This window comes from Cetorhinus maximus, chromosome 3 (genome assembly GCF_964194155.1).
Source record: "Cetorhinus maximus chromosome 3, sCetMax3.hap1.1, whole genome shotgun sequence".
Classification (NCBI taxonomy): Eukaryota; Metazoa; Chordata; class Chondrichthyes; order Lamniformes; family Cetorhinidae; genus Cetorhinus; species Cetorhinus maximus.
Genome location: NC_135881.1, coordinates 146,966,383 through 146,978,824, shown reverse-complemented (window position 1 = coordinate 146,978,824; position 12,442 = coordinate 146,966,383). Strand labels below are relative to the sequence as shown.

At 43.3% G+C, this 12,442-nt stretch overlaps 1 protein-coding gene across 1 annotated transcript in view; it reads left to right on the top strand.

The window, feature by feature from the left end:
- Positions 1-12,442, top strand: part of adamts16 (ADAM metallopeptidase with thrombospondin type 1 motif, 16) — a 335,654-nt gene that overhangs the window by 250,877 nt on the left and 72,335 nt on the right. Inside the window, exon 18 of the mRNA XM_078535725.1 lies at positions 10,006-10,132. Coding sequence (XP_078391851.1) covers positions 10,006-10,132 — 127 coding nt within the window. The remainder of the gene's footprint in view (positions 1-10,005; positions 10,133-12,442) is intronic.

Genomic DNA, 12,442 nt, shown 5'->3' with positions numbered 1-12,442 from the left:
GGATGACTTAGCTTGGTGGAGCAGATGAGATCATTCATCCTCTTCCTGCACTGGGTGGTGAAAGAGTAGGGCCCATAAGGGACCAAGGGGGCAATCTATGGGTGGAGCCAGAGGACATCGCTGGGGTGTTGAACGAATACTTCACATCCATCTTCACCCAAGAGAATGAGGATGAAACTATCGAACTTGGGGAGAGGGACTGTGAGGTTCTTAAGCAAATTAATATAGGGAGTGACAAGGTATTGGAGGTGTCGGCAGGCTTAAAAGTGGACAAATCTCCAGGTCCGGATGATTTGTGTCCCAGACTGCTGAGGGAGACAAGGGAGGAGATTGCAGGGGCTCTGACCCAAATTTTTAATTCCTCTCTGGCCATGGGGGAGGTGCCGAAAGACTGGAGAACAGCTAATGTGGTTCTGCTATTTAAGAAGGGTTGTAGAGATAAACTAGGGAACTACAGGCCAGTGAGTCTCACATCAGTGTTGGGGAAGCTATTGGAGAAAATTCTGAAGAAGAGAATCTACCTCCACTTGGAGAGGCAAGGCTTGATCAGGGATAGTCAGCATGGCTTTGTCAGAGAGAGGTCATGCCTAACAAATTTGATTGAATTTTTTGAGGAGGTGACCAGGTGTGTAGATGAGGGTAGTGCAGATGATTTAGTTTATATGGATTTCAGCAAAGCCTTTGACAAGGTCCCACATGGGAGACTTATAAAGAAGGCAAATGCACATGGGATACAGGGTAATTTGATAAGGTGGATTCAAAATTGGCTTAGTGGTAGGAGGCAGAGGGTGATGACAGAAGAATGCTTTAGTGACTGGAAGCCAATGCCCAGTGGCGTACCACAGGGATCTGTGCTCGCTCCCCTATTATTTGTCATTTATACAAATGACATAGATGACTATGTGGGGTGTAGGATTAGTAAGTTTGCGGATAACACAAAGGTTGGCTGGGTGGTTAACAGTGAGGTTTATTGTCTTGGGCTATAGGAAGATATAGACGGGATGGTCAATTGGGCAGGTAAGTGGCAGATGGGTTTTAACTCTGAAAAGTGTGAGGTGATACACTTTGGAAGGAGTAATTTGACAAGGAAGTATTCAATGAACGGCATGACACTAGGAAGTTCTGAGGAACAAAGGGACCTTGGCGTGTGTGTCCATAGATCTCTGAAGGTGGAGGGGCATGTTAGTGGGGTGGTGAAAAAGGCATATGGGACACTTGCCTTTATCAATCGAGGCATAGATTATAAAAGTAGGGAGGTCATGTTGGAGTTATATAGAACCTTGGTGAGGCCACAGCTGGAGTACTGTGTGTAGTTCTGGTCATCACATTATAGGAAGGATGTGATTGCACTGGAGGAGGTGCAGAGGAGATTCACCAGGATGTTGCCTGGAATGAAACATTTAAGTTATGAAGAGAGGTTAGATAGACTTAGGTTGTTTTTGTTGGAGCAGAGAAGACTGAGGGGTGACCTGATCAAGGTGTACAAGATTATGAGGAGCATGGACAGGGTGGATAGGGAGTAGCTGTTCCCCTCAGTTGAAGGGTCAGTCACAAGGGGACATAAGTTCAAGGTGAGGGGCAGGAGGTTTAGGGGGGATGTGAGGAAATACTTTTTTACCCAGAGGGTGGTGACAGTCTGGAATGTGCTGCCTGGGAGGGTCGTGGAGGCAGGTTGCCTCACATCCTTTAAAAAGTACCAGAATGAGCACTTGGCAAGTCATAACATTCAAGGCTATGGGCCAAATGCTGGTAAATGGGATTAGGTAGGTAGGTCAGGTGTTTCTCACGTGTCGGTGCAGACTCGAAGAGGCCAAAGGGCCTCTTCTGCACCGAGTGATTCTGTGATTTTGGGTGCAGCTGCTAGCCACGCTGACCTGCTCCGCTACAGTGTCCCAGGCCCAAGAGGTGAGGCTGCTGTGCTTCCTGGTAGAGCATATACCATTGTTTCTGCACCCCTCTGACCAAGGAGGACCTTTTGGGTGATGCGGGGTGCAGACTTCGGCCTGAGGCTCTCAGCCTTCCTGTTATGGGTTGCAGACCTCTTTGGTGAGCTGAAGAGATTGAGATTGTGTGTTGGACTGCTGTTTAAATATTGTGTCCTGACCTTCAAACCCACCAGCTGACGGGGGGTGGACAAATCAGCTCCCAACCTGGTGATTCAAAGCGAAACGCTCCTCTGCATAATTAATGAAGTTCCAAGCGCAGAATCGGGCGTGAGTTGCCGCCATTACGGACAGCGGGCTGGGCACTGCCAAAACCACCCACCACCGCACTTAGTCTCATTTTGGGAAAATTCTGCCCATAGAGTCTACAGCACAGAAACAAGGCATTTGGCCTGACTGGTCTATGCCAAGATTTATGCTCTAAATGAACCTCCTTTCACTCTCTTCATTAAACCATATTCGCACATCCTTCTATTCCTTTCTCCCTCGAGTGTTAATATAGTTTTCCTTTAAACCCATCTATGCTATTTCACCTCAACTAATCTTTGTGGTGGTACATTCCACATTCCAACCACTCATTGGGTAAAGAAATTTCTTCTGAATTTCCTTCTGGATTTATTAGTGACTGTCTTAGATTTATGACCTCTAGCTTTGGATTTGCCACAAGTCAAAATATTTCCTTCACTGCTGCACCGTCAACCAATTTCTTAATTATAAAAGGCTAAAAATTGGCTCTGGCTACTTATAGGGTGGGGAGTCATGGTTCCTGACCTACCCACGCACATTGCTGTTAAGGCAGGCAGCATACCATCTTGGTACTGCCTCCTCATTTAAGTGATTGTAGTGTTAGTCCGAGCAGCTCCAGCGCTGCTGGCTGCCTGACTGCTCAGCAGGAGGTCAAACAGGTCTCGTGGTGCAGCCAGCCTCCTCATCTTAAAGGCAGACTGCCCCTTTTAAACAAGGAAACAAGCTGCTGTTGACTGCTGTACCGACATTAGCTACATTGAAGAACTGCACAATTGGTGCACCAAATGCAGCTTTGGAGGCCTTAATGGTGGAGCTGGACAGGACAGAGGCCATGTTTTTACAACAAGGAGGGGAAAGCCAAGAAGCCCTCAAGAAGCATCCTCCAGAGGGCTTAGGAGCAGATGGTCAAAGAGGTCAACTGTTTGTGTTTGGCCCTGAGGAATTGACAGCAGTGTCACAAGAAATTTAATGTCCTCACTCAAATGGTCACGGTCAGTGAATACATCGGCACATAATATCTCTGACCCATCACATTGGCAGCCTCTCACACTTCTCAGCGCACTGAACCCCCATCACTCACCCATTAGCAGCCCCAGCACTCAGGACTCACACCTCACATCCAGATACTCTACCTCACCTTCACACACGTTCCAATGATGTCAGTCCCACATGACCTCTTGTTGCCTCCACCTGGCTCCAGCTAGTCAGCTATGGCAGGCACATCACCCAGTACATTGTAACCCAATCACTGATATTCTTCCTTCTCTTTTGTAGGACAAAATTGCCTATAACAGAAGGAAGCAGAACAGTATCATAGGGTGGCAAGGATGCCTGCATCTTCTGAGACTTACAGAGGAGATGGTGCTCTATATCATGAGCCAGCTGTGACAGAGCCTGTGGCAGCCAGAGAACATTGAGGTTGAATGTATTCCTGCCTTATGCCCATTCTCAACTCCTAGCTTACCCGTATCCTGCTATCTGGCAGGATGTGCAAACTGCTGATGGTGTGATCATGGGCCTTTTGTTGTCACACCTTTTCCTCACCCAAGTCTTCCTCCTGATTTTCTTCTTTCAGACACCCAGGAACTGCCACCTACCCAGCCATATCACACTCAGGAGGAATAGAGGGAGGAACACCCACACCCACAGATAAAGAAGTACCATCATTTCGCCTGACACTCGCAGCCAGCTCAGATACTGGCACAGCATGTACCTTAGAAGCTAGAATAGAGTTTAGATCTGCACATGGTGAGCCACCGGACAAAAGTTGCCTGTAGCCAGGCTGGGGGAAAGGATAATTTATGTGCCCACTCCTCAGGGGCTGAGGTCACAGATGAAGGATTCAGAGGAGGATTCTGACGGGGCAACTTACAGGAAAGCAGTGATGAGGATGGACACCAAGATGCTTGGTGCATTTGCTGGCCTGCCAGTCAACCTCCTGTCACTGTTGAGGAAGATGGAGGTGTCTGGCTCCAATTTGGCAGAGGGCAGCATGCAAAGCTTCCCCCTCACTCAGCCTCCGCATTATCTCCCTGTTGTATTGCAAACATAACAGAATTGCAACTGCAGCCCCCATGCTGTTGAAACTTTTGTCACCAAATTCTTTGTCCTTCTTGTGAGGATGAAGCAACACTCCCTGCCAAATCCAACAATTCATCACAACGCCTCTGAAAACACTCCACATTACATCCAGGGACTTAACAATAGCAGAGGTTAGTGTTAATCACTTTACCTGCAAGTAGGGTGGCTGACTGTTTAGGTAAAACCTAAAACCTAGGTAAATCCCTCTTGCAACTGTACATAATTTCTATGGCTTTGGTGAGTGACAAGCAAACGTTGAATGGATCTGCATGGCCCACGTTTGTAGATTGTCTATCAAATCAGTGGCAGGCAGGCTGTGCTGGAAGCAGCTGGAGTGAGCGCCACTTGGAGAGCCTCCAGCTTCAATAGTGCCTGCTCCCGCAAGCTACCGATGTCAATTCCACACCCAAAGATCTTTATCAGGTCACCCCATTTTTCTTTTTCTCTCTCTGTTTTCTTTCTGTACCTGATTTGACATTGACTTCACCCAGTATTATTCAGCCTCCTTCTCTAGCCTTGTGCTGTTTCTTTCACAATCCTTCAATCTTATCGGTTAAAGGGATATACAGTTCCTTCTCCTATTCACTCAGTTCCCAAGTTCCCAGTTTACCTCACTGTGATGTTTTTAGTGTGCGCTTTCGGCAACTTGCCACACAAGAAATTTAAATGCCTAAATGCCCAAGGGCAAGTTTAACTAGTGACAGATGTTGTTAGATGCCCTGCTACAGCAAAATCTTGGCCAATACGTCTGTAAGCCTGTCCTATGTACAAGACCTTAATGTGTGGTGTCCTATTCTTTTTATCATACTTGTGTTGTCAACTTTATTCCATTATAAATTTCTATCCCCCCCCAACGTCCCCACCCCACCCCACCCGCCCCACTTATTGCCACCACCTTTGTCTGAAACTGAGCCTGATCTTGGTTCCCTGCACAAAGAACATGTAGAACCATTATTGATTTTAAATTGGAAAGGAAATGAGTTTAGATCCTTTCATTTTTCACTGCAGTCTGCTCTTTTAAACAGAAACAAACTTCATGAAAAATTTTGGAAAAGCTCTATTCTCTGCATAATGGTGGAATGGTATAAATTGCATTGAAGCATGTCATTGCACAATTCGTCAATAATGTGATGAGAATGATTCATGGCCTTCCTCTCTCCCTTGCCACAAGATAACTCTTCCTTGTGCTTTTACATGAGAATGATGCCCTTTATATTAAAAAAATCCAGTTCATCTTGAATGTTTTATGAAGCGAACAAACACACTAGCTATGTTACTATCACAATGGATATATTCACTGAAAATGTCAAACATAATTTCACCAATTAGCATGCTGAGCACAGCATATTACTAAATGGATACTATGGTGTCTGGTTTCCTGATTAATGTAATACTTTTATTTGCATACAAGATTTTGGTGCTCTCTTTCGGCTCAGTTCATCATTGTAGATCACTATATGGAGAAATATTGCATGTTTATAGAAATATTAGCAGAACTGACCTCTATGTGTTTACTAATTTCCTTTCTTCTCTATCTCACTGTCCTTTTCTTTCTACCTTTTTGTAAGGAGTTTTGTCATATCTGTTAGGATTGCCCAATTGAGGTAGGCATCAGGACTAGTTCCAGGTTTAATGGAATCTGAATAATGATTTGAGGGTGGCACATAAGATGGCATGAGTTCACTCAGCTGAGGTTTTGTCCTCACCCTAAAATTCACTAGCGGGTTCATCTGTTGAATGTAGTTTAATATTAACTGAATATTTTTAGGATTACAATGGATTAAATTTCTGATTATAGAACAAACTTTGCAAATAGTTCTGATAGAATTGTGTTTGATCAATGTTTGGAATAACCCAATCTGATTTGAATGCGTTGAGACACAGTCCTAAACAAGGACTGAATTTATTTTTTCTTGTAAAATTAGATTTAATTTATTTGTACACTTTTTTTTCAATTAATATCCAATAGTTTTTTTTTAATCTTGCCATGTGATATTGAGCGGTTTATTTAATTAAGCTATTTAAAGTAAGAATACTGAAATGATGTGGCAACACTAAGGAAAAAGACTCCATTGAAAATAACTGAATGGAAAATAAAACACTTGAACAGGTAATGATTTGTGCGTTTAAAAAAGGCAGAGTATATGAATATAAAAGGTTTTCTTTCCCTTATTTAAGGTATTCAGAGAGGTCTGAAATAACGGTATATCATTCTATCAATTCAGTTTTGTATGATTCTTGGTAAGAATGCCTCAAGTTAACTATGGACTGAAATCTGCTTTAACTTGTGTTCTCTGGTGAAGGAAGTATGGAAAGAAAGAAAGTGACCTGTTATCTTAGCATATCAGCATTGTACGTGGAAATGGCAAAATGAAACCTAAAGTTTTATCAGACCTTTTTCATGAGAACATTTCAATTGTTTTGAATAATAAAGATTTTTTAATCATTATCTTTTTTTAACTACCATTCCTTTCAGCAACTCCAAAATCTGGAGTCCTAATTCTCTGCCTATTACCTTTCCTTAAGCTTATATCAACAACAGCTTGTATGTATATAATGGCTTTAACATAGTCCCCTCTGCAGTTTTTGGCACCTACCCTGTATGCACTGTTTTGTTCATGATGTCTGTCTTCCATTGTCTTCATCTGGTGCCTGTTTTTTCTCCCCCATCATTATCTTGCAGATAATGGGCCATAACTTTCGACCAGCGTCAGAAAGTGCTGGCCCATAGAAATTAGAATAAATAAATACGCATTTACCTGGTCTTGGAAATTGCATGGCCACTTCCGTTCGCCGGAGCTGCTTGGGACCTGCAGTGAAAGGCTCCTTGCAGGCCCCAGCAAAGTGTAGATCCAGCGAATTCAAGGAGACCATGCCCCCTTTTTTACAGCATTTGCTACTGTCAAGCAGGTAGTTTAAAGGGCCAGGGAAATAGACAGGCCGGGGAAAGGTAAGTGTCTAAGGTAAGTGGATAAGATTTGTGGGTTGGGGGTGTATGGGGGTGGTCCGGGGGTCGAAAGTTTGGGGGGGGTGGTCTGAGATCAGGGAGGGTCTGAGGTCGGGTGGGAGTCCAAGGTCGGAGCGGGTGGTCGGGGTGGGGGGCTGGGGTTGGGGGGGGATCTGAGGTCAGAGGGGTCCGAGGTCGTGGGGGGGCGGGTGTCCGAGATCCGGGGGGGGGTGAGGTTCAAGGTCAGCGGGTGGTCCGAGATCGGTGGGGGGGTCCGAGGTCTTCAGGGTGTCCAAGCTGGGGGTGGGCGTCCAAGGCCAGGGGATCCGAGGTTGGGGCGGGGGTCCAAGGTTGGGGCGGGGGTCGGAAGTCGGATGGTCCGAGGTCCGGGAGGGGTCCGAGGTCGTGGGTGTCCGAGGTTGGGGGGGTGCGGTTCCAGGGTCAGGGGTATTTCCTGAGTCGGGGAGGGAGTGAGGGGACTCCCATGGAGGAGGGGGTCAGGGGTGTGGTGGAGCCCCATGAGGTCGGCCTGGACTTTTGTAGTAGTTACCCAGAAGTTAGAAGAGCTTTTAATTCTCCTAACTTTTTCTGGGTAACTATTGATATAACCCCAGCAGAACCATCTGAAGTTTGCGATTTAAATCGCATTTTCTGATGGTTCCCAGCGCAGCGCAATTGTCCAGAGGAAGCTAGCACTTCTGGGCAATGCAATTGCAGTGCAAACTCTTACCTGGGAACTTGCCTGAGGACTCTCCAGCACGTCTTTGGGGTACCCGGTACCCCCCCGCCACCCCACCCCTGGCCAAACCCGACACTGGGGAGCGCAGAGGTTATAGGCCATTGTCTATTCTCTCCTTTATTGCCTTGGTCCTGGTACTTGTCCTCTCCACCTTTGTTTTAATCTTACTGCCTGTCTTTTGCACATATACATTTTTCTTTAGCTTTGCCCTCTGCCTGATTCTTGTTATTTGATTCCTGTGATACCTTCTTGCTTCTACTGTTCCGTTAAAAAAAACACGATTGTGACCACTGCAGGCTGTTGTGAATATCTAGTTCATAATTCATGTATTTTAGAGTATAACTTTTTATCTTGGAGATTAAAATGTTAAATGTAAGATAAATGGAACATTCTGATTGTGAATCTGGTAATAATGCTGAAGCAAATGCAATTTAAACAAGCTTGGAGTTTATTGCACTTAAAAGGTTGGGGCCATGTTGATTTAAGAGATTAACAGCTAGATTGGTAAAAATCATAAAACAGCAGGTGGGTTTACTTAGCTAAAGAATTGAAGACGTGATGCTTGAAGTTATCCCAGCAAAGGATATGTTGTTCATGTCCTTTCCCAGAATTAAGGAATTAACTTGGAATTAAAGGGTAGTTCATTTGCATTTCTACCTGGGGACAGGCTATGTGTGTCACATTTGCCATGGAGATAGGTGGAGCTTAGTGAGATTTTTTTGTTTTGAATTATCTCTGTGAATTCAGTTAGGATATAGCCAGCAGGCAAGACTGGTTAATGTTTGGAAAAGCAGCTAAGAGACTGTCAGCTTTGGACCTGATGTAACTTGGAGCATTTGGAAGTCAAGAGATAAAGCCAGACCTACACCTGAAATTGAGTAAGTGCTAAAACTATCCCCCATGACATGGCCTGCGAGTGAGAGCTTGTATTCAGTATCAGACAAAGTTGGAAGGGTGAAAAATGACTGGAAGATTTGTTTAGCTGGAAGCTAAAAGAAGAAACTTACGGGAATCCTCAGTAAAAGACAGTTAACCTTGTCGCAGTTGGAGTACTGGAAGTAATCAGTTTGGTTGAAGTTTGAAACCACAGCCGTGATTTGAAAGCTATTGGAAACCAAGAATGTTTTCTAATGTTTTAAGCCACTGCACAGGAGTCGCAGGGAGGCCCTTGCTTGAACTGTGGAATCCAGAGTAGTGAGGTTTTAAAAGAAATTGGAAGGTCACTTAACCAAAAGCTAATGGGAGGAACCCATGAAATCTTGTACCTTGGAGAATAGCTGGAACACTAAAGAGAAATCAGAGTAAATTCCGGAGAGCGGTGATATACTTTTGGTTTGGTCCTAGAGAAGAAGCAAATGAATCTTAAAGGTTTTGTAAAATAAGAGAATTGTTGGAGGGAAATAAAAAGTATAACTGAGTTTACAGCATAAGTCTTTATAAGCTACATGTTAAATTAATAGTGTTTACTTTGTTCAGTTTCTCTTTATAGATACGTAATAAAGTTTGTTTTTGTTAAAAGTGAGATCTTGTGATGTGGTCAGTTAACTACTGAGTGTTTGGATTTCCTCTTACCTAACAGGATCGTATATCATATATATAAATTGTTTACCAAAATGAGTTTAAATGATTGTTGTGAAGTCAGGAAGAATATTAACGTTTGATTCCCCTAATGCCCAACCGTCTGTGCTCCTCAGCCAGGATTGCTTTCCCTCCCTTCCAATTTACCTGGACAGAATAAGCCTTATGATGGGACCACCAGTTTTCACATTCCGTCTGCTCAGCAAGCAGCGCCAAAAGCAAAAGCAGCTCCCCAAGAGAATGCTGATGAGGTGCAACTCGTTCCACCGGACTTGCTCTTCCAGCTTCCTGCACATTGGAAGCAGTCTCTCTCTGGCATTTTTAATATTTAGATTATATTGAGATGTTTTCAATTTTATCATCCTCTGCATGTATTGCACATTGTTAAAACAGCTTTCAAAAACGTTGGAATTTAAAATCACATTAAATGCATTGATGAAATGTATGAAAATGTGCTTTTGTCACTGTAGGTCGGATGGCAACAAAAGTAGCCTGTTACCGTGATCTTCGTGCACAGGTAAACCTCTCTTTCTGCAATCCAAGGAGCCGACCAGCCACTGGAGTGATCTCTTGTAATGTACAGGCCTGTCCCGCAAGGTAAGAGTTTAAAGTACTAGAACAGTTTATTTGCTGAAAAATTGAACTGAGTTTTGACTTTCCTTTCAAAGCAATTTAAATGTTTTCATCCTAAAATCTGCAAGTAGTGGATTTCAGTAAAGCCCATGGGGAGTTGCCACTACAATGCCCCAGCCTTTCGGTGTCTGTTGGTGTGTATAATTGAGTTTTATGATGACAATAGATATAAAATGTGACATTTCCATGATTAAAAATGTGAGCTTTTTTAATAATTGGTGAATGTAATCGAATAACTTACTGTTGAAATATGCTTTTATGGTAGATCATTATTACCAGACATTGTTGACTTTCCTATCAAATAGAGTGAAAAGAATTGTTACATGAAAGATTACAATGTGAAAATATTTAACTTTACAGTAATTACATGAATGAAATTGGGTGACGCGTAGCATCATCATAAGTACAATTATCTAAGGCTATATTAGTATTTAGAACACGGGGTGGGGGCAGGAAGTACTATTGAAATACATTAATCACATTGTTATGAGTTAATTTTAAACACACAGGGTACAAGGATTGCATGCTTTAATTCATCTCACCCCTCCCTGCCGTTCAGTGGTAGTTCAATTTGTTTCCTAAATATTTAATACATTGTAAATAATGCAAGCACAGAGCATATAGATACATTATACTAATGTCACTAGTACAATAAAAAAACCTGTTTAACAAAGGAGCAATGTTTCACATTTTGAATTATAAAATAAGCAATGTGTCATGCCAAAACCTAATGAAGACTAGCTCACGGCATCATGTATTTAACACTGTGACTTTCAGTAACTAATTAACTTAAGGAAAAGTGACTTAGTGTTACAAATTCAGACGCACACATATTGTTGACGATCGCAGATCTCCAATGTTTAGATTAATCATTAGAATTTCAAAAAGGTCAGTTCATTTTATTTTTGGATCCCTTTGGCATCCTTGTGGACAAATGTTTCCTCTATTTTTATGGATGGAAAAATTGTAAGAATATGTTCTATTCCTTCTGTAGTCAGAAAGTACATCAAAATGTGATTTCTCTGTTCCAGCCTTTAAATACGCAAGCCTGCATGTGCACAGGATATGTTTTTGACAATTTTTGCTGATTATTTTTTATCATTTGCATGTTTTTGCTCAAGAACTTTGGAGAATGGGTCACTATTTTGATTTTTGTCAGATGGTATCAGTTTGGAGCACTCCCAGGCCAAGTACAGAATAGCAATGCTACTTACTGTCTTCCTGTATGGACCACTGTGCATTTTCTCTGCTTAGAATCCAACTTGTTGTCTGTGAATCAGGAAACAAATCTGGTTTGGTGAGTGGGCTGAGGTGATAGCTTATCAGCCTTTATTATCTTTACAGCAGGAGCCCAGCGCAAAAGTCAGCCTGATTGACAGACCTGGCTTCGAGTTATATGGGGAGCACTCCAGAGCATGCTGCAGCCCTAAGTAATAAGCCTGCAGCTGTTAGTGGGAGTATGGGAGGCTTCCCATGGGTTTCAATCCCAGACCTCAAAGGGGCTGTCTGATCCGCAATCTGGTGGGGAGGAGGAGTTCTTTGTATGGCAAAGGGTCGAATTCAAGGCAAGTGGGTAAGCTTGGAAGACAGGGGAAGCACTCGTGCTCCTCCTGGCCCACAAACACTTGTAGAGACATTTACCTTCTCCCCAAAGCTGTCCTCAACTCCCTTCAAATGCTGGGTTTTCTGAGGGCTGGGAAACACAGCTAGCCAGAGATAAAAGGTTAAATCTAAGGATCCAAAACTCATTAAATATTTTAAATAGACTGTCTGCCTCCTTGAAGGGCAGGTTGGCTGCCATTCTTATCCTGCTTCTGTTAGACCAAGGTTGGGGGTCAATTTTGAGATTTTTTGAATATTAACATCACACCCCACCTCAGACAACATGTTTTGGGGAGTTAAAATTCATCCCTAAGTCTGGATTTATCATGCTTCTTCTATTCTGAAGTAATGCATGCAGTATGCACATTGCTGTTCTTCCCTTATAGTTTTCAGACAAAAATTATTCTGTGTGAGGCAAGTTATTACATTCTTTTTAAATCTATTTTGTAGTTTTATTGTGTTTCTGCTGTGGAGACACCTTCTGTTCATGGACCCAGAGGGCAGAATCGTCCCAGATTTGCACTAAGTGTGGCAGCGTTTTACCTGCCGGCCGCAATGGTGGCTTTTCACGCCATTTCGTCCCAAACCCGCTGCGTTATTTATGCATTCCCAGGAAGCGCGCCATTTCCATGGCGGGAGGGTTCTCATTCACCCTCCATACCATCACTTCGC